Source organism: Nasonia vitripennis, chromosome 3 (assembly GCF_009193385.2).
Source record: "Nasonia vitripennis strain AsymCx chromosome 3, Nvit_psr_1.1, whole genome shotgun sequence".
Taxonomy (NCBI): domain Eukaryota; kingdom Metazoa; phylum Arthropoda; class Insecta; order Hymenoptera; family Pteromalidae; genus Nasonia; species Nasonia vitripennis.
Window position 1 is genome coordinate 17,324,630 of NC_045759.1, and position 22,952 is coordinate 17,347,581.

The following is a 22,952-nucleotide window of genomic DNA, read 5'->3' on the forward strand; positions in this document are numbered from 1 at the left end:
GAAGTTTGTCGTAAATAAGAGAAGCCCCCTCGAAGAAGTACGGAAAAGCCCTCTCAAGACTATTCAGCGTCTCGTCCATGAGGTCTAAGACTCCCACAATAGGATACCACCTAAGTACGTTAGCTTTGGCCTGTTCCAGCGCCCACTCGTTGTTTCTTTCTCTGCAAGACAGACAGAAAAAAAAACCGATGAAAACACACCATCAACTCGCGAATTTTACGATTCGCATTCCACGGGTCGCATGCGATGACGTAAAGCACGGAAAGCCTTATACTAAGAGGCAGCGCAAAAAAGTGCCCGTATAGACCGGACCGGCGATAAACAAGAGGCTGGGAAAAAAGTGCAATTTCTCATGTGGACGTCTTGCGATCTGCCGCCGCACGACCAACGCAGGAGTTGCGCAACGCGAAAGAGAGCTACGCACGTGCGCGCGTCTACGCGCTTCCGACTCGGGGAATTCGCTTTGGGATCGTTGATCTTAATTTCTCGTTCTACCTGATCGGTGACGCAACGACTGCGCGTCTCTAGTGCCTCCCCTTATATGCGGCTGAGGAATTCCGCGTTGTGCACTCGCTTCGCGGAGCAAGAGCTATCCGACGAACGAGTTTAATTAGTTGGAACGTTTTGTCGCTGCTTTGTCGATTTATCTGTATTCATGACTCTCGAATGTATTCCATTTTTTGTATTAAAATTTGAAGATTTGCATTTTGGGAATATATCGTTTCATGATTTGAAAAGGAAATTTTTTATCGAAATGCAATTGAAAAATGTAATCAGACTCTAGTAGAATCGATCTATAAAAAAGTGAAATGAACTTTCTGATCGGCTTTAGATTATGTTCTAAATGAGTGATCCCGGTAATAATAAATGTATCGGACTGTAAAACAGATAGGATTACCTGAGAAATATTGCTCTCCACTTTTTATGACACAGAATTCGTTAAGTCACGAGAAAAAGGTGATCAAGTTTTACCGGATTTTTTAAAAAATAGTTGGAAAGATTAAAGATGATAATTTTTAATAACTTAATTCAACATACATGCATGATTTCTTGAATGAGGTAAAGCTAAAACTTTTTGAAATGTTTACGAAACGGTAGATAACTTCCAAGTTAAAACCGAGCTTTACTCTAAAGATAAATCCAAGTTTAATTCTTTAATCAGTCAGTAAAATCAAAATTGTATGGGTATCCAGGAAGTAAACCAAAGCCATAAGTATTGCGCAATACAATCCAGAGGTTCCAATGATTAATAGCCGTTGTAACTTGTTTACCGGGCGCAGCTTGATCGTAAAACTTGTTTGGTGACCTAGACCTTTCTCCGGGCTCACCGAAATTGTAAATCAATCAAAAAGCGGAAAAATAAAGTGTAACACTATCGCCACTCGCTACGAGATACACACCCGCTAAAAACTACTTTCGTTTACCTTTTACCTACACACAGCGAGTGTTCGATTCAGCTCTATTTTGAAATCATTAGGCATTCAAATTTTGCCACTCGCATTATTGCATTTTCTCTTCTCGGAATACAAAGTCTTTCCGCGCAACTGTGAGAATTTCTCAGTTCGTGATATCGAATAATGATTCGCAGCGACGTTTTTCGAAAGATAAAAAGACGCCGAGTATACTCACGAGCAACGAGAATCGTGTCCACAAAAGTGAGATAACGAGCCTCTGTAGATGGTCGACGAGTCGCCTTTCTTGAACCTGCGGAAAGAGCAGCGATAAATTGACTTAGCCAAATTAGCCGGTCGCCTATCTCGGAGTTGTTTCTTGTTTTTATTAATGTTTTATAAGTAACGCTGGAAAGGCCCGATAGAATTTTTTTTCTTGAGTGACGAAACCGGTGAGTGTAATTTGAAATGTTTTACTGTCGCCGCGCATGTGCTATTACTGAATTATGTCTCCTTTGATATTTATGTGAAGGTATATGCATATGTATGGCATGATATAAGAAACCGAAGCCAAACTGGCTGGTATATTGTTCTATATTGTAATTGAATAGTAACATAGTTTCAGTTTGTGCAGATTGCGATATAATTAATGCAACTGTTTTTCTGATAGATTGAGTTTCAATTTTACGCAGATAATAATGCATCGATTTACGTGGTATAATTCTGCAATAGAAAACTTTTTTATACGTATTTGAACAATCAATCAACTGCAAAATTGATATCTATCCATCAAAACAAATCTAAATAATACTAATATAACGTGATTCAATGATACATTCATCAATAAAAAAAATCGCGTTACCAGCGCGCTTTCATCAAAGTATATTCCATCTCTCGCAGCATTACTGTTTTGACCGAATCGGGACACATTTTGAAAACTAGACGTATATGATTACAATCTCTCGCGGACACGTGTCAAATAAAAAATTCGTCACCATCAACGGAACACGTGTCGCTCTCGAGAAAGAAATCATTTTAATAAAATCACGGAAAACTTAGCTTACCTCAGTCTCGACACCAGCGCACAATACATCCATCTTACCTTTCCAAGGTTTTCGGATCTAGCGGGTCCCTAACCAGTGAAATGTACGTGGGCGCCTGTCTCCCGAAAGCCGAGAAGTTCAGAAATCGAACGTCTCCGTCGAACGACAGCGGAATCGCCTCCTGCCTTATGATGCTCGTCACCTCCTCGACCAGCAGCTCCTGCGCAACGGACCAAAAAATAAATAAGTAAATAAGAAAAAAAAATAGAAAACCCAACGGGAGTTAGTTCGAGTCCATTAACTGCTTATAATCAAGGCTGCCGGCGCGAGCCATTAGCATCGGCAATCAAGCGTATGCGTAAATTCCGTAGACAACGCAGCGCGGGTAGGGTACACCTCTCCGTTGCGTGAAATTTACGATAACCGGCGCTGTTTCTCGTATTTACGAGGTCTCTATTAACGAGGCGCGCGAATAACAAGCGCTGGAAAAAAAGAAACAAGCGCGCGAATGTTGGTACAGGCACGTTTCGTATTCGTGGGCATAAAAGACAATTGCTTCGCAGAGCGAGAGAGCTTTGTTTCTCATTTTGAATGGTGAGACGTTTTGGACGCTTCATTAATTTTGCATTTTAATTATAGAAATTAAATGAGGCCTGAGCTAGATAGCGTTGTGCGCGTACGCAAATGAATAGAAATGTTTTTGAAATTAAAAGTAAACACACGCGATATGTCAGAGTCTTATCTCGGTTGTATATGAAAAAACTGTCAATGCATGCAAGTCATTTACAAGAGTTTTTCTAGTGCCGAGATCAGATCAAAACGTAAAAATCCCGCTATTCTGAAAAAGTAGAACTGCGCTGACAATATTCATGATTATCTCTTCGGCCATCGGCTCCGCCTTAAAATTCCTCATTATGTATATTATCCGAGCACTCACCTACCGCCATTAGCATACCATTTTTGCACGCGGGAGGGCAAGGATCGCATCGGAAGCTTCGCGTCTACGATGATTTTCAACGTACCGAATTCCAGATTGCAAAATAAGGCTTCGTATTTCTCAGTTCCGTTTTTCTGTGTGACGCAGCTCCGGCGAAATTTTCTGGTACAGGTATATGCACGCGTATACAAAAGTATGTGGATATAATATACTCGCGCGCGGCCAGAGCGACTGCAGGCATGCGGAAATTGCATTTTCCCTCTCATCTTTCGGAAATAGAGCTTATTGTACGCGAAAGAAAAGGCTTTGATCGCGTTATTTTGATTCGTTCTTCGATATTTTTTAGATTTATATATGCTCTCTGTAACGCGCTTATTTATAGTCCACAGTTTTATAATCATCGTGACAATGTTGCTCATAGTAACGAGACATTGTGAGATGAGTTAAGAGCCGTTGACAATGAAGGCCTAATTGCCAGCAAGAGATTATAAGTTATCGACCCTCGAGCTTCCCCCATATAACTCATCGCAATTAAACCCACCTATATAGTCTATTGCACTAATATAACTTCTCTACAAAAGTCGAATTATTATTTTATACTCGCGAGAAACAAAATTTATTTAACACGCCTTACATAAATTACAAACGATTGCGCGCATCAGAGCATTTTTCACAACCGACGTATCCATGGAATCACGCTCGCAGCACCCATTGTTCGCATACCTTATACACTGTACATCTCAGCTTCTCCCTGCGCACACACAGACGTGCCTACTACATCGAGCGCGAATTTCACTTCTCTCCCCGAGCGTAAATTCGCGATAGCGCGTCGCGTTATACAAGCGCAGGCTCTTCTTTCGCTCGAGCAAAATGATCGAGCGCCGCAGCAGTACACACAGTACATAAGGTATACAGCCGCAGAGCGTTTATCGATCGCGCGCATAGAACGACGAGCCCTGGCCTCTTTGCCAAGAAGCGCTCGGCTATGTAGAAGAAAAAGTCACACAGCGAGGCGAGGCGAATAAGAAGAAGAGACGCGCGGCGTGACCTTAGAAAGTTCAAGCCGATCGAAAGTCAAAGAATCGGCGAACAAAGAAGCTGCGCCGATCTGACTTATGTAATTCTCCGAAGCGATCGCTACGGTTGTTATATACTCGAACGGAGAAAAAAGGACGAGGATGATCGTTTTATTTTATTAGCAACTCGTATACTTTCTTACGCCAGCTTATGAAAAAAACGCGAAGCATGAAAAAATCGTTATAGAAATCGGCCGTTCTTTGCAACAGCGTTGGGGGGGGGGGGGGGCGAGTCAATCACACCTGCCAGCGAAGCTTCTTGATTGCGCAGCTCGATACTCTCTTCCATTCACTTCGATCATTCTGATACATAGACGCTATACACAGACAACAGTATCGAACAAATAGAGCCTCCGGGCAACGGGTAAAAATCACGAGGTTCACGCGTTCTCCCCCCTTTTACGATTTTCCCTGCCCGTAATGCAACCAGCTCCCATGCTACTGTGTACACTTCACTTTTTCTGGGAAACGCATTGGAACCGGTCGAAAATCGTTATTTACCGACTCGACGCACCGATGCAATGAAATTGTCGACGGCAAATTAATTTACAATGCGCGATGCGTTCGTTGCGTTGCCACAGTCGCTTCTGGAGGCACGAGGGGAATTATCAATCGAATGCTGTACCTATGCCCGGTGGGTTTTAACGGCAACGCACGCGATCAATGAAAGTTGCCATTTTCATCGGTTAGGAGAATGAAATGGCCATTATACGTGACTCATTAAGGCTGTATACGTAAGACCGTGTAACGTCTTGATCTTTTATTTATCGGGAAAACTTTTATTGATGATTTTTCGTACAGATAAATTTATTTCCATTACACAGTGTAGGATAAAAAAATGTTTGCATTGCAAAATCGACTCGTAGTTTTTGCATCGTAAAAATTGCAATTCATGAATAATCGATAGGAAGAAATCTAATAAAATATATGTTGCATTATTATATCTAGTCATTGTGTTGCATAAAAGAATAGCTGCGCACGGCTTGCGTAAAAATGCACTTTCTTCGCCAGATAAAGATATTTCCTTAGTGCTCCGAACTAAAGTTCATGTTGGCAGCGTCGAGAGTGAAATTTATTCTCCTTTCCGAATAAAACTGATCATTAACCTGCGCAAATTTACAGCTGTAATTACGTTTATTTAAATTAACCTTCATGTTAGCGTTTCACAGCGAGTCAGCACGTGCGTATAAATTTCACGTAAGCGAAAATACGGCTAGGTGTACACCTAGCGCTACACGACACACAATATTTAAATCTAAAGCAGAAAATGCATAAATTCATGGTATAACTTATTTCAAGTCTTGCATAAATTTATATTTACTCTTATTTTCACTTACGATAAACAAAAATAAAGCGTATACAATAAGGATGTATCCGCATCAGTTTTCATGTTAGCAACGCCAGTAAAAAAGCATATAGTTGCAAGTCACGCGAAGTTTCTTGTTAATTGCTCCGCCTTCGAAGAAAGTATATATACACACACAGAGAGAAGAAAAACAATCTGTACGCCGGTCGCACAGTGTGAAACGTTTCGCAATTATCCGTTCGATGTGATGCGCTCTACTATATACACACACACACACACACAGACACATACACACCTTTCTCGGGTTTCCACGTGAGAGCCGGGTTCTGGCGTTGAAGAAAGTTGTAGCGCGCAAAGTTTTTTTTCCAAGTGAAGGTATAAAGTTACAGCGTCTCGCGAGTGCACTGCACAACGCGAAATGATCGTTAACAAGGACGCGACTGTCATACTCTGACGATTTTCACGGCAGTTCGCTCTTTCCGTCTATTCCACGTGTACCTGAACATTAACTTCGTTTTCTTGTTCTCCGAGTTGAAAACTTTGATAATAGAGGCTCGGAGCGTAGTATATAGCCTCGAATGCCAACGTAAAGTTGCATTGTTGTGTGCCTTCTTTTAATTGGATTCTCGTGTTTACATTTTGCGCGCGGATATGACTGTGTAATGGTAATTTTAATTTTTTTAAACATATTCCCGTTAGAAACGTTGGTTATTATGGATATCAATTATAGGTTTTAAGATGCTCGTATCAGAATATGCAAATGGGTCTCAATCATCGTATCTCCAGGTACTCATCGTTATTTGAAGAAAGGTTTCATTAACTTTCTTTCGAAACTTTATTTTCGAATTAACCTTCCAACTGGTATAAACTAGAGATTTTAGCGGTACGAATGTCGACAAAAATCGATTTTTACGACAAAGGTTACACGCGTCATTAATAATTGAATAATGCTGACATTAAATCCTGCATATAGCTAGATTATTTATGCGAAATTCATAGGCGTGCGCATAAACTTCGCAGACTTATCGATTCTCACCGACGACAAAACAACGCGCTGTACTCGAATGATTCTAAAACGACGAGTTAACAATCACAAAATCATAGTATACAAAAACAATTTTTCCCATACCTGCTGGAGGTTGCTAAGCGTGCCCTCGTCCCCCGATGGCAGTCTGATATGTTTGAAAGCGTTGAAGCCCTGAAGACGTTGGAGTATGAGAACGAGAAGTTCGGCACCGGCTCCCGGCACTCGGGTCACCATCAGCACGTGATCGTTCGTCTCCGGAGGAATGCCTCGCTCGCCCAGTTCGGCCAGTGACGGTGTCACGTACTTCTGCATCTGCGTAATGATCCAGATTATTATTGCAAACGCTTTATGAAGACATTAAGCTGAAATGGACCGACGTTTGCAAGTAGAACGAGTCGAGTGTGGCAAGACACCTCGGGTTTGACGATTTTTTGCAGTTTATATCTTCGTTTACTTGGAAAGTTGTTTAACAGTACTTTTGCAACGTTTGACGTTTATATATACTAGTATTGGAATAACTAGCTGGACTTCCAGTTACGTAAGGCCGCGTGTTCGGTTCACGCGCGTTTTACAAATTATCCAATTTTTTGTAATTACTTTTGCTGTTTCTTTTTCGAAATCCCGCTCATTTAAAAAAAACAACGAGCCTCGAAGGAAAAGACATGGGTTTACGACGCACGACGCGGCTAAGCAAAATTAAGCAGCCTCGGGTCGAACTGAATTCTCTCCTCGAGGTGCGCATACATGCGGTGCATTACGGCATTTCTCGGCTATGCAAAACCCAATAGCGCCTGTGGGTGAAGCGTTTGCTCGTAAAGCAAACGCCGCCTGCAGTAGCGACATTCTCACGCGCACGTGATGCAGGAAAATGTTACACAGATTAATACTCCTTAATTGAACCGACACTATATTACGTTGTGAAATTTTCGGAGCAATTGGTGTGCCTTGCGAGATATCTATACGAAACTGATGATGATGATGATGATTTGTTCGGTGGTTATATCTTACATTATACTCTGTACTAGAAAGAAGGTTTGCATGATGTTTTCATTAAAATCGACGTGATCGACTGCGAGAAACGCATTACTCAAATTGCTCGTACTTTTCTTCAGCAGCTAATTTTCTTCCAGTATTTGAAAAAGTTAATTTAGAGAGAAGACCCATACCCACCGCCAACTCAATTACAGAGTCGCAATTAGAATCAAAGCTCAAAAACCCCCTTGTTTTCCACCCTTACTCCCTCAACACACCTTACATCTCCTGGCACTTCGCTCTTTAATTCTCCGCTGCAATTCTTGGCGAACGATCAAAATTACTCAGCGCGCAGCTGATGGTATTACACCCCCGGAGAATTAAAACGACGAGCCAATAGCTACGTAACCCCACGACATCCATCAAAGGCATACATACCGCTAGTCTACATCCCAATGCAGCCCACGTATCATAACGGACGACATACGCGTAGCGAGCGGCAGTCGCGGAAAAACGCTTTCACCGCGAGCGGTATAATATACCTGCAGTGCGTATACTGGACTTCATCTTTTCGCGGGTATGGGAGGCGTGTTCGCAGGCGCGGAAAAGCGTCCGGCCGCCGAGTGGTTGCGCAAAATCAGCGCCGATTTTCGAAACCGTGTGGTGAGTAAGCAAGCGACTATGTTTCTTGCGTTTTAGCCGGTGGCGATCGAACTGCACACGGGGAGACAGAAGGAGGAGCGATGTTCGACGTAATGAGGGGGCTATCGGATGCACTTTCCAGCTATTAGATAGGATAAGCTGCTTTACGCTCCTTTGGATGTGTTATTATGATGAAAGAGACCTACGGTCGCGGCTGTTTTTGCGTAATCGATGGTATTAAGTTTTATGGATAGGAAAGTGCGCGAGGTCTGTGTAGATGGACAATGAAGTTTAAGCGCATCGGTGTATAATACATCTTCTATGGTGCGTTTACTGCGAGCGCAGTTTCACCTTTTGCGAAACGCAGCTTAATAAGTTTAAATTGGCGATTATCGGAGATTTAGTTGCAGGAAGCCGAGAGGCACTTTTTTCGAATTGAGATGATCAGTTTTATCCTGCGCTAAAAGTAATTGATCGCGCGTCCGAAGGGTATTTTCTTTCTGAGAATTATATATTGATAACAAGTTTATTGGCATATCCATCCGTCAGCTTTCTTCTGCAAGCATAAGTACGATCGTTAATTATAGCGCCTCGGCAATTAATTTCTCCAGCGTTGAAAGACCGCTTCTTTCCCAATCGCGAATAAATTCTATACTTCAAAAAACTTTCTACCTTTGCTCTAAATAATTCAAGCACAAAACAAAAATAAAACCTTATACATCTTCGTGGTCCTCGCAGCGGTGGTGGCCTCAGTCTCGTAAAAATCCTCGCTCTGATAGGAGTTCTCCACAGCACCCGCTGAAAAATCATCGTAAGCCTCGTCGTCCTCCACCAAAATGAGCTTCGAAGTCAAGACCAGAAAGCCCGTCGTCAGCAGCAAGCAGACGAGCACCGATATCCCTCTGCACCGTCTCATGATTAAAATCCTCCTTATACCTATCACTTGTACTTGTTAAAAACAACCACAGCAACTAGCAGAATGCACCGTCCTCTTGTCACCTTCACAACAAGCCGACAGTATAAGCGAAGAACGACACATGATTCGCGCGCGAAGTGTAAGTGTATAATAGAGAGACGGCAACGGTTTTCGCGCGGGCTCGTTGGGAGAATGTCAGTGGGTCAGTCGCGACTCGCGAGTGCGGACTGCCGCGGAGCGTGTGTTGTTGCGATCGAGGAGGGCCCCGAGATCCCCCACGTGCGCGCTGCCGGTCCCCACTATGCGATCCTTTTGCAGGGAGAGAGAGAGAGAGAGTGTGTATGTGATATCGGTGCGCGTTGGGTGATGATGGGCCTGTCCTGAGGAGCTTTGGGGACGACTTTGGTGTGACGAAATTCACGGGCTCGGGAGAGAAAGAAAAAGTTTTCGCGAGACGAGCGCAAAGGGAAAGGTTCGCGGGTGTGGTGATGTTTTTGTGCATACGAGTATGCGTTGCGCAAGCTTGTTTTTATGGTGTTGTATGCGAGAACTGAGTTGTCTGTTTGCAAAGTTGGTATATGCATTTATTGGTGTTTTGTTGGAGTAATGAGGATTTCATTAAATTATATGTTTATCGAGCAACGTTGTATAATCGTCAACGTAACACCTTTGGTTTGTTTTTATTGATCACGCCAGAGCACAACAAACTCAGTTTGCTGGCTATATAGATGCTTGTCCTTCGGAGTTTTCGCAAACTTGTTGTCCCCGATTTCATTGCAAATTTAAATAGACTCCTTGTATAAAATTAAAATCTGTCTACCGATAGCACCATGATACGTAAGGAGATTAAGAGAGATACACGCAAGTATAGTAATATTCGTATTTCGCAACGAATTTTAAGCCGCTCTTATATCGCCTTTCCAATGAAAAGCTGTATCACGGTATTTACAAGAATAACTTGCTTATTTTATACAAACGTGCATATATCTGCAGCCAGTGAGCGTTATTTCTTAATAGCAGAATATGCGCTAATGAAGCGTAGGAGCAGCGAAGACGATGCTAAAGAATTCGAACGGCGGGAGGAATGTTTATGCAGTGCGCGAAGGAGTGTCGTGAAAGTAGCTCTTCACCTGACTATTATTCACAAATTACATGCTCTTCGCCGCTCGCGCGTGATGTCTGCTCCTAAAAAAGGTCGAGCCGCGCATCGCCTGAAAAGGAGACCTTCTTTCGAAATACTTTCAATGCGCTCACGATCCAAATAGACGTCTTATTTACGCTTAAGGACGAAGAAAGTGAACTTCCGATTGGGCATTAACGTCCCACGTCGGGTATGGCTTTCTTTTGAAAAGGGAGTACATTTTTTTTAATGAGTCATTCGGTATAATGAAAATTCCCTGCAATGCCGTATTTTAATTATTCTGATTCGATCTATTTCTATGCACACAATTCTCATTCCACACTATAGTCGTCTGGCCTTATTATGTGGGTCACCAAAAGTTTACACAGATATGTTGGTAATTTTGTAGCTTCACGCATACACTGCGGTAGGTAAAGATCATACATTTGACGATAAGTAATCTTGTATGTATATAAGTATCTAACGGAGAAACGAAGATACGAAAATCAGATAAGAAATCTCTATAAGACGTGGATGTAGGTACTGATGCCCAATCTCTAAATATTATCTGGAATTATCTTTCAAAAGCAATTTAAAACTCCCTACAAATTTTAACTCACCATTTACCTTTCTAAAAATCATCACAACACGTTCAAAATACTCGCGACCGTTTAAATCCCTTAGTTCTTGGCGCGTCCGCCAACCGGCCGGCGCGACGACGCGCGACGACGCAGTATAGCCGCAGCCGCAGTCGCTAACGGCAACCTACTAATATCTATAGATATAACATCTCGCGGCTATACAATAGCAGATGTGTTGCCTACGTGCCTACCTCAGCAGTCCACGTGGTAGTGCCAGTCGCGCTCGCGCGTACGCGAACGCTTCGGGATTCTTCCACGACGGCAACGCCGCCACTACCATCTCATCTGTGTGCGCGAGCCACGCTGCGCATTTAAAGACCCCTTATCCGCTAATCGCTATATACACACATACACGCGCGCGAGAGGGACGACTGACGAGAGTGACGAGTCTAGAGCGCAGCTCTTTATTTGTAAACACACAAGTGCACCGACGAGGAACACTACGCGACGACGAGCCCGGGGAGAAGGAAACAGAGACAGAGACTAGGGCTGTGCAGAAAAAGAAGAGAAGAGCGGCGCGCAGTAACAAATAAGTCTGCAACGGCGGCGGCTAGCGAGAAATATTCATCAGCGAGAAAACATGGAGGCGTACGAGGATCGGCAAAAAGACTGGGAGGAGCTGGAGGTGACACGCGAGGAGCTCGACAGCCTGACCGAGTGCATGAAGAAGGACGAGTTCCGCAAGCTGCTGCTCGAGTACGCCGAGGAAGTGAGCGACCCGGAGAACCGGGCGCGATACGAGTCGGAGATCCGGCAGTTGGAGCGCGAGCGAGGCGTCGACGTCACCTTCGTCAACCCCGAGCCGGGTTACGTCATTAAAACCAGCCTCGACGGCAGGCTCAAGTGCTTCCTCAACGTCGGCCAGAGCGAGCACGTCGGCAAGCCCAGCAGCACCAATAAGTGCCGAGACGATTCCACCTCCAACGGACCGGCGGCGGGTCTCAGCTGGTCGATACCCTACATACTCGCGCCGCCTCGAGACGACCTCGACAAGAGCAGGCAGCGCTGCAGAGTCTTCGACGTCGTCTTCCACCCGGACACCCTTTACCTCGCCGAGAGGAACTCCAGGTTCCGGCAGATCGTCAACGACACCGCGCTCGACGGCGTCGAGAACAGCTTCAAGGTGACCAGAGCAGCTCGCCCTACATTTTATCGATTCTCTTGCGCTCTCTCTCTCTCTCTCTCTCTCTCTCTCTCTCTCTCTCTCTCGCTCTGCATTCGTTATTTTACATGCTGGTCGTGTGCTTCGAGCCCTTTGTTTTCTCGTTTAGCTGTGTACCCTCGTATTGGGGGGAGATGCAGGGGTTGAATTTTTGCGTTGCCAAGCGCGAATCTCCGCGGCGCTGCGACGTTTTGTTTGGGCCTTTACGTAATGGCGTTGATGCGGAGCGCGTGCTCTACTATACTGTTATTATTGTCGTGCGCGCGACTCGAAAACAATAACATGAATGAATATTACTCGCTGGGGATTCGCGAGAATCTTGCTTGCATTTCCGGGAAAGCTGAGTTTTCGTTCGTCATGGGGATGCATCAGCCTACATTTCCTCTGGGCTCTATGTATCACATGTTCACGAATTAGAGATGAGGTTACTGATTGGAGCTCTTGCTTGATTAACCAGAAAGTTCTATGTGGAGAGTTTTGGAGTCAGCGTTTCTATTTGGCTGCTCGGTTTATCGGTGGAATGACCTTATGATTCGCTGACATTCAATTTAAGTAGCTTTATATGTGTGACAAAGCTCTTTCTTTCATCTTGCACTCAACTCCATTAAATGCATGCACAGATGAATTTAATGATTGAATAAATAACTTTTTACTGAAGCTTCAATACATGTTCTAAAGTTTTCATGTATCTCCAACAGGTTAAGCTGGACCGTAAGAATTTGAAATTTCCAAAAATGACTTTCAAAGGAGTCAGTCAACCTACTGTCATTAGGAAACCATGCGAGAAGCCAGCCGAGAAGTTAGATATAGAGCCAGAAATATATCAAAAACTGATGTCCACTTACGACGAGAAGAGGGAGCGACGGTCGAAAAGCATGGAAGGGAAGTTTGTAAAAGGTGCTCCAACAACTAAATATTACAATTCAAGAACCGATGAGACTGAGAACAATAATTCCGAGTACACAACACCAAAATTCATTGTGAAGCATCAGAGTAATCTTAAGATGGATGAATTCATGGAATCCAGAGATGCCAAAATGCATTCAGCAATACCAGAAAACTTGGTTATCGACATTAATCTTCCATTGTTGAAAACAGCTGCAGATGCAGTATTGGATGTACAGGAACGACACCTGTCACTGAAAAGCGAAAGGCCAGCAAAATATAATTTAGAGTTGCCTCTGTCCCACCGAGTGGATCCTGACAATGGTAATGCAAAATTTGATTCCAAATTAAGAAAGTTAATAGTCACTTTACCAGTGATCCGCCAGAAATCTTTCTTGGGTGACGCAAAGGAAGATAGCGGTGTTGAGAGTGATCATGGTAGTCCGGTGCCAGAATCAGAAGACATAAGCAATCAATTGACACAAGAGGAATCAAATGATTGTCAGAACTTACAAAATTCATTGATTTGTGATATAAGTGAAAATAATAATTTGCAAAGTGATTGTGCTGACACAGCATTACGGACTAACAAAGATTCTAATGCGAATGCTTTGTTCATGAACCCCAATGTTAAGTATTCTCTTCCAGCATTCACCTGCAACCTATACGATAATGTATTAGCTGTTACAGTACATGCAAAAAATGTAGATTCAGAATCTATTAATCACAGAATGTTAGAAAACAATGCTGGACTTCACATTTTACTCAGTTCTATGGGAACAGGATTTTTCCCAATTTATTATTCATTATGTTTAAAAATAGAGAAAGATGCTGTAATACCTGACACCTTGACAGTGGAACCTTGGGACAATAATGTAGTGATATCTGTCAAAATCAAAAATGCGGAAACAATGTCACGTTACTTTGCTGGTATGGATGAAAGATTTATGGAAGCTAAAGAATTATCAGCAGGTGCATCCATAAAAAATAAGCTACAGGCATTAACTGTAAGTGATTGTCACCTATATCATTTATACATATCTAGAGAATTGAATGTTCTTAAGAATAGCTATGATCTAACACATGATTAGTTTGTAAAATAATCTTATCTGTAATTAATTATCACCCTCATCTGAATTTTATAAAAATCTAATCAATCGTCTTTTATTTTAATTGCAGGAAGATCCAGAATTAGAAACTGATAAAAATGTTGAGGTAATCAGAAGTGAAAAGGAAGTGACTGTTAATGTCCGCACTCAAAGTTTAGATTCTGATGACGAAGATGATCATGAAAATCAATCTTATTCGCAAGAAGAGCGAAAAAGAAGTTTCGCTCAGTCACGGTCTGTATCCGAGAGCAGCGGAGACGAACTTCCAAGCAGTATTGGTAGCGGCAGCGGAAGCGCAAGATATAAAAGTATCTTAAAATCACGTTTTTCACGGTCCGTTTCAGAATCGAGCATTGATGAAAACACTGCCCCGTTTTCTTGTCCATCGGTTACATTCAATCATTCTATAAGCGAATTTTATTCGGAGTCTGAAGGATCGAGCTTAAAAAAAACTGTTAGATTCAACGACGTAGTCTCTCGTCAGTTGTACAGGTCAGCATCGATAGTCACTGAAAATGCGTATTAGTTTCATTATTTTTGTTTTTCTTAATACTCATATTAAAAATTTATTTTAGGTCAAATTCAAGTATCTTGGGTCAACGCAAAAAAAATCAACGTAAACTTAGAAACAAAAAGCGAGCCCATGACCGTCGCTTAAGCGAAAGCGAGAATTCGGAAACGGACGAACGCGAAAAGTACAAAGTGGAGACTAAAAACGAGTCCGAACGAAACGCGTCAGACGCGGTTCGACCGATACTCCACCAAGCGAATAAGCGTACAGAGACCCAAAAAACTGCCAACATTGAGATCGAGCGGTCACCTCGCAGCGCCAACAAGCGGAAACAAAAGCGCAACGCGGAATCGAGCGCCGCTACGAAAAAGCACGATGAGAAGACTGAGAACAATTCCGAGGCGGAAGAGTCGTTCGAATCTAAAAATGATCTGATGTTCGACCTCGACATTTAAAAGTAAAATACTTTATAAAATTATTATAATGCATCATATGTCGAGGAAGGCGACGTCGATAATAGCCCAGCGTGTGATAAGATTTCTAGTTTAACTATAACGTAGACGGAAGATTGATGCCTTGGTAAAGATGCGACTGAAATAAAGTTCTTTTTTTTTTTATAAAAGATCGTATAACTTTATAAAAATAAGAAAAGAAATACCGTGTAATCGAGTCTTGGATTTGGTAGTAGAATTGCTGGATCAATATCGAATATTCTACGTATTATATTGCATAATCGATTTATCAAACAAATTTCTACTTAGATTTATACATAAGCTATTATAATGCGAACGTTTACATGCGATTATCGGAGTAAAGTAGGGATAAAATATAAGAAAACGACAAAAAAAAAGTTAAAAACGTTAGTAGCCGCTCGTTAATGAATTTATATGCCATGCGCAATCGTATACACCGTTCTTGGCATTTTTACTTCTGAAGCTCGTAAAATTTTAACGCGCGCTGAGAAAAATTAACGTTTTTTAGTCATGACAGTCGAAATTGTACAAATATTAGTTCATACCATATGAACGTTAAAACGTAAAAAGAATTTTTCTTTTCCCGATTGAGGATGAGGAAATTAATACCTGTCCCTTTCGCGAGAGCAAAAACATGTTCCTTCAAACTTGTGAAGTTTGCACGCACACGTACGCGAGAGATAAAGAGAAACGTGACAGCACGCTCGCGCCGTTTGATAATAACCGCACGATTGTTTACCTTATCGAGTTTGTTCTACACTTCACATTAGATGAACGCTTTCGTTCATGTATTCACGCGTCCATCATTTGTTGCGCGTGCGGCACATATGCGAGAAAGCGAGCGAGAAAAATTGTATTTTTATTCGAGGTGCTAGAAAAAGAACGTTCAACAAGGCAAGCCTTACGTACTTTTTGATTATTTTATCTTGAATTATTAGTTATGTTTTACAGTTGTTAAGTTTCTATTTTTTTTTCTTTTAAATTTAAAACTGCTGGCTTGGCAATTGATGATATTTTGAAATTGGAAATTCAATAACATTTATGTAAACTACATATAAATGCATGTATTTTCTAATATAAACATACCACGTTAAATTTGAAAAATTCTGGTATCTACTGTTAGTATCCGCGATACTAATTTTTTATGCACGACATTGTTTTTACTCGTACTGATATACACAGTATCAACATGAAATATTATGCAGATCAAATTTGGATAGTGTTCTTAAAGCAGATCATCTTTGAGATATTTTGCACTGAGAGTAAAGGTCGTTGAAATCGATTTTCTAGCATCGCTGGTTTTATGAAGCTTGGCGAATAAGCCATCAAAAGTAATGAATACTAATGTTAAAAGAGGCGCTGAGCGTAAATTATGTGAAAAGTGATTGAGTATAATTTTCAAATAAATAGATGATAATAAAATGATAAATCTTTGTTATTTATCTAAAGCCTTCATAGTTGCATGCCTATGATTAGTTATGTTTCCTACTATCCTTATGTTATATACAGTCATCCTACAGTTATGTTTTCCTACTAATCAAATGATGAACGAAAAATGTACGATTTTCATCGGTTACGAAAGACCTCAACGTAAGGAATGATACAGCAGTACTGCAGCGTTGGAGGCGTGGAGCGAAACAGAGTATGAGACCTAATTTGGCTGGTCGTCGATCAGCTTTTTTCAGCAAATCTGACGGCAAGCGCGACTCGACCTACATTCACGAAATGGGAATAAACAACGAAACCGTAAAATCACTGGCTGAAATGCGACGTGTAGGTTGTCTTTGCTAAGCTAGGGTCTTCCCTTATATTTTCAAACGAGATTACATATAGCATTGAAAATGTTATAACCACAGGCTTTATTTCCAACGTATATATATCATCGACATCCACTCATTGAAAAAGGAATAGGTTTAATTCTCATTCAATAAAACAGCCTTGCAATACAACGCAGACACGCTCGTCAAAGCCACTAACGGCAAACGCAACGGAACAAAACACACTTTGAACACCGCGCCAATAAAATTCCTTTAGAGAGTAAAAATAATCATTAATTACATACCAGCATAAACGCGAACGCGCTAGTATAAGCTGACAGGGAAAACAATGAGCATCAGCTCAAAGGACCGTAAAAATGACGAGGTGAACGAGGGAAAAAAATAAAGGGACGAACAGAATCCGCGAGACAAAAGAAATGTATAGCACGAGGGTGAATGTTGCAGCAGCGCCGCTCGCTCGGTTTGAATGACCTCTTAAAAAGTTCGCGCGCGCGCGCGCAAGAGAGAGAGAGAGAGAGAGAGGGACGCATTAAAAACGTTTATTAGCGCGCTCCGGAAAAGTACATGGAGAACGGAAAAGAAAGGAAGAACAAAGCCGTATAGCGTGCTTTGCGATAAAGAGGGTGTGGGATTGAGAAGAGGCCCTCTTTGCCTCTCCTCTGTGTGTGTGTGTGTACCGTCACAGTGTCGCGAAGGCAATAGCTGCTGTAGGTACTTGCGGTGTGAAAGAAGTTTCTCCCGAGTATACAAGTGTGATTTTTTTAATAAATCCGAGCGGGTCGTTTTTTGCGGGTTTTGTTTGGCAAGGAAACATTTTTATTGAACTATGTATCTCTGCTCTTATATGTTTTTCTGAGTTAAATTTTAAGCTTTACTATATAACCTGCGCGGATTTGTTAAGATTCTCATCGGATTTTATGAAAGAGTTTTAAATGGTAGAATTTAAAAAAAATGGTATTGTTACAGCCTCGTCGATCAATTTAAAAACCTAACTACAAAGTATTGCTTGACCCTTTATTCTCATTCACAATAGTTCCAGCACCAGCTCTCTATAATAAGTCGATCAGGACTACTTAACATCCTATCGCCGTGATATTCCGCTCAAATCGATAGCAATTCTCATTAAAAAAAAATCCCTCGTTATGAAACTCTACATTATAGTAGCAGCTATACGTATAAAGCACCGGCTGCAAAGCCAGCTTTAATCGAGTCTCTCTCACCTCCGCGCGGCGGTGCGCAATTATACCCCGCTGCAGTTCTCTCGCGCCCTCGTAAAAACTACGGCCAAAGAGAAAAGCTCCGGTAAAGTTGAAAACGAAAGGAAAAAAAAATACGACCCTAGGAAGCGAAAAATTACAACAGTTTCCCGTCGTCTCTCTCCCTCCCTGCCGAGTAAGATTGAAGAAACGAACTCGCGGGAAAAGTAGGCCAGGGCATGAGCCTCATCGCGTCGCACTTCTGCTGCGGAGGGAGTCTCGTGCAGCACAGCACCCATCGATCCCCACTTTCCAGAGCCGAGAGCTTTCGGCTGCAACGCTGCGGTCGTTACACCCGTCGGCGCAACCCAAGCATACCTATATGCATGTACCGCGTGTTTGTGTGTGTGCATGTCTAATGAGCGCGAGGCAAACGCAGCCGCGGCGATTGTTTTTCAGCGACTCTTTTTTTCCGGAGTATGGGTAGTCATCGATTTTTCGTGGGGATGCGCCTTGTTTCAGGTTTTTTTTTTTTGCTTTTGTAGCTAGGCTTTACTGTAAACTCGTCAAGGGCTTCATTTCGGGGATCAAGTACGGAATTTGATCTGCGGATGCGTTTCGGGAATGTTTACTCTGCGCTGCGTTGACTTGCCCGATCGTGCTTTGTTGACTCGAGTTACTTTTTCAGTTCGATGTATTTATATTGGAGTTGCAAGTTGCCGAGCTTTTTCTGGATCTCAGTAGTGCAATATTTTGAGTCAGGTCAATATTGTTTTTTGGCTTTTATCGAAGATGGATCAGTACTATTGTAAAAATATAAAAAATTTTAAACAACTATTCCACTTTTTGCTTCAATCAAGGACAAAAAATAATAATATCTCGGACATTTCTCTCAATTCGAAGCGACTTTATGAAATAGAATTTTAACTTTACAGAAGAAATAACGAGTTCCGTACAACGTGATGAGCACGAGAAGAAAATAGCTCTCCATACAACTTTTGTATGATTAACAAAACGTCAGTCTTCAATGCGTTTAATATTTAAAAAATGTTCGCCTCCGCGCGGAGAAATATTTGATGCATGTATATCAAACTTCATTATTGAAAGTGTATACTCTGAAAAGTTTCTTCCTAAGCTGTTTTTAACAATCTCGTTACTCGGGAACAATATGGCAGCCGCTGGATAATACAGCAATCAGTGCGGAAATAAAATATAACAATAAAACATTCTAGCTCAAAAGTATCGAACGAAGTTCCCGTGTAGCTCATGCATTTCATTTACCGTCACAGATACACGAAGCGATGGTGCAAAGGAAATATCAAGCTGTAAGGCCTTCCGTGCACCTAATGCCTTCGGCTGTAGTCTAATTAAACTCGGAAATCCGTTTATTCGGCGATGCTATAGCGTGCTCGAAATGCCCCGAATCGAAAAGCTCGATCGGCCCGTCAACTTTTCGTTATTTTCTTCTACTCGAGGAAATTGACCAGCTCTTCTCTACTTCTTATTTCGCTCTTTTTTATCGAGCTTGTTTACCGAGAAGAGGTCGAACCTTTACGCCGTTAGCTCCGGCTGAATAGCCAAAATGTTTGCTGAGGCAACAAACATTTGCATTGGATACACATGTAATGCATTTTGGCTGAGTAGCTAATATTTGGCTTGAGCGTGTGTGTGTTAATCGATCGCTATCTGGTGAGGTATTTCGAATAGGCGTTGCTCTTAAATAGTTTCACGAAGCTAGTCGGGCGTTTTCGTAATCTGCTTGCAAAGTTTGAATTATTAAGAATTTGGCCTAGTTAGAACGAGCGTTGCATGGCTGCATTATCCGATGGTTTTGTGATAAATATTTGGCCGAATTCACAAACTTTGTGATAAAACACAGCAGTATACTGCTATTAGTACTATAGTAAATGCTTGACTTTATTAGAAAGCGGTTTTAAAACTTTTAATCGAACCCAACTTTATTCGAACTTTAGAATCGATATAATCACTGTCTTGGTAAACGGCGATTGATCATACTTCTATAGTTAAACCATTATTAATTTTTCAACACACCCCGACCTCAACTGAAGCATACAACTTTCAAATTATACGTCGCATTTTAAAATTTTCGTAATCTACGTCGTTGCCGCATAGGCGAGTAAAATCGATACGTTTTATCGCGAAGATAACATCAACATTCGTAGTTTAAGTCCTGTACCAGTCGGGGCCGCGATAAACTCGAAGCTGATTTAACGATAGCAATCAGTGTTATTCCCGCCTCCGGCGGGCGTTCACCCAGTTCGGGAGCGCAGGACTCGGATAGTTCTTTTCCCACTATACCCACAATCCGAGAACTCGATCCACTTGCATGAAAAATTCTAGCCAAACATCGATTAGCTCGTCATGAATTCCAATGAAAATTAGGCGTGCACAGTATGCATAATTCATCTTGAGCCAACATGCCATCTTCGCTTCGTGCGACAGGATAATTTTCAGGAAAAGTTCTCCTTTGTATAAAACTCTATCATAACTTGAATCTTCGCAAGCATTACACATCGAGCGAAGCTGCATAATAATCGTCCGGCATAGCTATATAGAGCGGAGTCGATTCCGCGCAGTATAATCCAGATTCTCGAGCGTACAGGTCTCGATGAGGCTGCGGCCTCGTTCGCGCGCTCGAAAGTGCCGCTGTTCGCGGCGCGCGGGGAAACGGCAAGCTCCGCGTGCGCGCACAAAGGGGAGGAAAGACAAGTGTCTCTCGACGACACTCTTCCGCGCTCGGCCTCCTGGCTTTCGTCGCGCCCGAGTCGAAGCTCGAGGATCGACCTGCGCCGCGTCGCTACTTCGCCTCCTCCAAAAGTGAGCTTTGACGATTGCCTGCCGCAGACTACTGTCGTCGCTCGAGTGTCCTGTGCTGCCAACTTTCGCTTAGCTCCTCTAGCTGGTGCACCAGCGACTTCCCTAGATACCAGTCGATGGAGTCTCTGGTCTATACTCGACTCGACTGTGCGGATTCGAGGGTTGTGGAAGCATTGCCGGCGCGATTGTATCTCAGTCGCGGCTGCGGAAGATGTGTGCTGATAAATTATTTATTCGCGATTTTTCGATAGAGCAATGAGATCCGTTTGCGCGGTAATTTATTTGCGCAAGAGGATTTTTCTAGTCAAAGTCCTTCGTTGTACGTCTTGAAGTGGATGACGAGCAGAGTCGCGCAGTATGCATCGGTATGAAAAGAAATGAAAACTGTTTCGAAAGCTGCCACGCAACGTTATTCACTCAGTTCTACACCTACTCTGCGTGTGCACAAGGTTGCGAGAGATGCAGACTCTTCATAAATCTGAAGAAAGACGGAGAATGACATAATACACGCGAAAGTACTAAGTTTGCGCATTTTACCGACTCGGCTGAAATACATTTAAATCTCTTTGGGGAGGAAATGCAAGTGGCTCCAACGCTGATGCGTTGCCATTTCAAAAAATAATTCACAGTCTTGATAAGCTATTCCGACGTTAATTATAATATTAAGCCGTTAATAAATCAAATCCATTGGTTGAAAAATATCTAAACTTAGTTGCGATATTGAACTTCTAAACTTAAGAAAATTAAGCTAAGCGCTTGGTGCATTCAGCCATATTATAAATAAAAAGCTTTCGCTTACTCTCGCTTGCATGAACCGGCGTAGAAACCCGATACAGGGAGGGTCTGGTGTAACGCCTGCTGAGGCCACGAACCGCCTCTCAAAAGAGAACAGACGAAATTTTTCAATTCAGCTCCGATTCGACCAAGGTCTATATACCCTGCAAATTTGTTCGTCGAACGAAGCGCCAGTATGTATATAATCGAGTACAGACTGCACGCGAATACATCGATTCGATCGATATAGAAACCGGAGAGCAGATACATGCCGATCACGTTTTGCTCGGCCAACCTGGGCCGAAGAGCTTGAATTTTAGCCCCGAATGCGTGGAGCAAAAAAAAAAAAGAAACGAGAGCGAGGACTCGCCCGGTTAAAGTAAAACGGGAGAGATCGTTGAGAAGCACTGGTACAGCAATTTGCCACTTGTAGCTTCGCTTCTAGCGTTGCCCAAGTGCATTTTGTGTGTTGAGGAGACGAAAAAGTTTATAATAATTTCTTTGGTGTCACTGCTATTAATGCAATTGAATATTTTTCAAACGGCAAGTCAGAGAATATATTTCAAGCTGTGATTTATTTAGAATTGATAAACTTTAAGCGAAAGGCTGATTTTCATTAAATTTCTGACACCTCAAAAGTGTTTGATCAATTTTTAATCATGGCTTACCTTTGTACGCAGAACGCTGTTAAAAATTGCCATCTATTTTTCCCGAACGAATTTCACTCAAACAGCAGCATCAGCGCTCCCCCTATCGCTGGAAAATCGTGCGCAAAACGCAGACTCGTTGCAAGTTTTGTCAGCAGTTTTTGATTCAATAATCCGTTCCCACATTTTCACAAATAATTTGCCAGATACAGCGCTGCAAGCATCTGCTGAAAGGAGAAACAAAAATCGAACCCGCCGAGTGTTCTTCTCGGCATACAGAAAAAAAACGAGGAGAATAGCAGCCGGTGCAGCCACGTACCAGCCATTAATGCGAGCGGACTCGGCGTTCAACGCGCCTTATGGCAGCTTCACAACTGGCGGATTTGAATAGCGAGTGACTTTTGGACTAGTGAAAAATTGAATTTTGATCATGTTTTTTTTCACATTATTATTTTGTTATTAACTCGTCTTGAAATGCCAGTCTAGCTGGAAAATCAATTTTTTCTGC

At 42.3% G+C, this 22,952-nt stretch overlaps 2 protein-coding genes across 8 annotated transcripts in view; one reads left to right on the forward strand and one right to left on the reverse strand.

The window, feature by feature from the left end:
* Positions 1 to 22,952, reverse strand: part of LOC100678774 (heparan sulfate 2-O-sulfotransferase 1) — a 75,296-nt gene that overhangs the window by 730 nt on the left and 51,614 nt on the right. For 3 of the 6 annotated variants that reach the window (XM_031927844.2, XM_031927843.2, XM_031927842.2), the window contains exons 2-5: positions 6,883 to 7,092; positions 2,494 to 2,654; positions 1,630 to 1,704; positions 1 to 161 (exon numbers count right to left, since the gene is read on the reverse strand). In XM_031927844.2, coding sequence (XP_031783704.1) covers positions 1 to 161; positions 1,630 to 1,704; positions 2,494 to 2,654; positions 6,883 to 7,092 — 607 coding nt within the window. Of the gene's footprint in view, positions 162 to 1,629; positions 1,705 to 2,493; positions 2,655 to 6,882; positions 7,093 to 7,157; positions 9,080 to 9,106; positions 11,022 to 11,262; positions 11,344 to 22,952 lie in introns of those variants that run through there. The other 3 variants (XM_008218395.4, XM_008218394.4, XM_016984288.3) reach the window with 3 other exon arrangements.
* LOC100122407 (protein kintoun) lies at positions 11,277 to 16,640 on the forward strand. 2 transcript variants are annotated; one of them, XR_004344765.1, is made up of 5 exons: positions 11,277 to 12,194; positions 12,932 to 14,125; positions 14,298 to 14,461; positions 14,572 to 14,719; positions 14,803 to 14,906. XR_004344765.1 is itself a non-coding variant. In XM_001605963.6 (4 exons), exons 1-4 carry the CDS (start codon positions 11,652 to 11,654, stop codon positions 15,191 to 15,193), a joined length of 2,550 nt encoding a protein of 849 aa, XP_001606013.2. In that variant the 5' UTR covers positions 11,283 to 11,651; the 3' UTR covers positions 15,194 to 16,640. The 2 variants fall into 2 exon arrangements, 1 of the variants encoding a protein (XP_001606013.2); XM_001605963.6 differs by having other exon boundaries at positions 11,283 to 12,194; positions 14,298 to 14,719; positions 14,803 to 16,640.

Excerpts from the sequence above, each read along its gene's own strand:
- LOC100122407 (XM_001605963.6), top strand. The coding sequence starts at position 11,652 with ATGGAGGCGTACGAGGATCGGCAAAAAGACTGGGAGGAGCTGGAGGTG. Across the intron at positions 12,195-12,931 it reads GCGTCGAGAACAGCTTCAAG|GTTAAGCTGGACCGTAAGAA; the intron begins GTGACCAGAGCA and ends TATCTCCAACAG. Across the intron at positions 14,126-14,297 it reads ATAAGCTACAGGCATTAACT|GAAGATCCAGAATTAGAAAC; the intron begins GTAAGTGATTGT and ends TTTTAATTGCAG.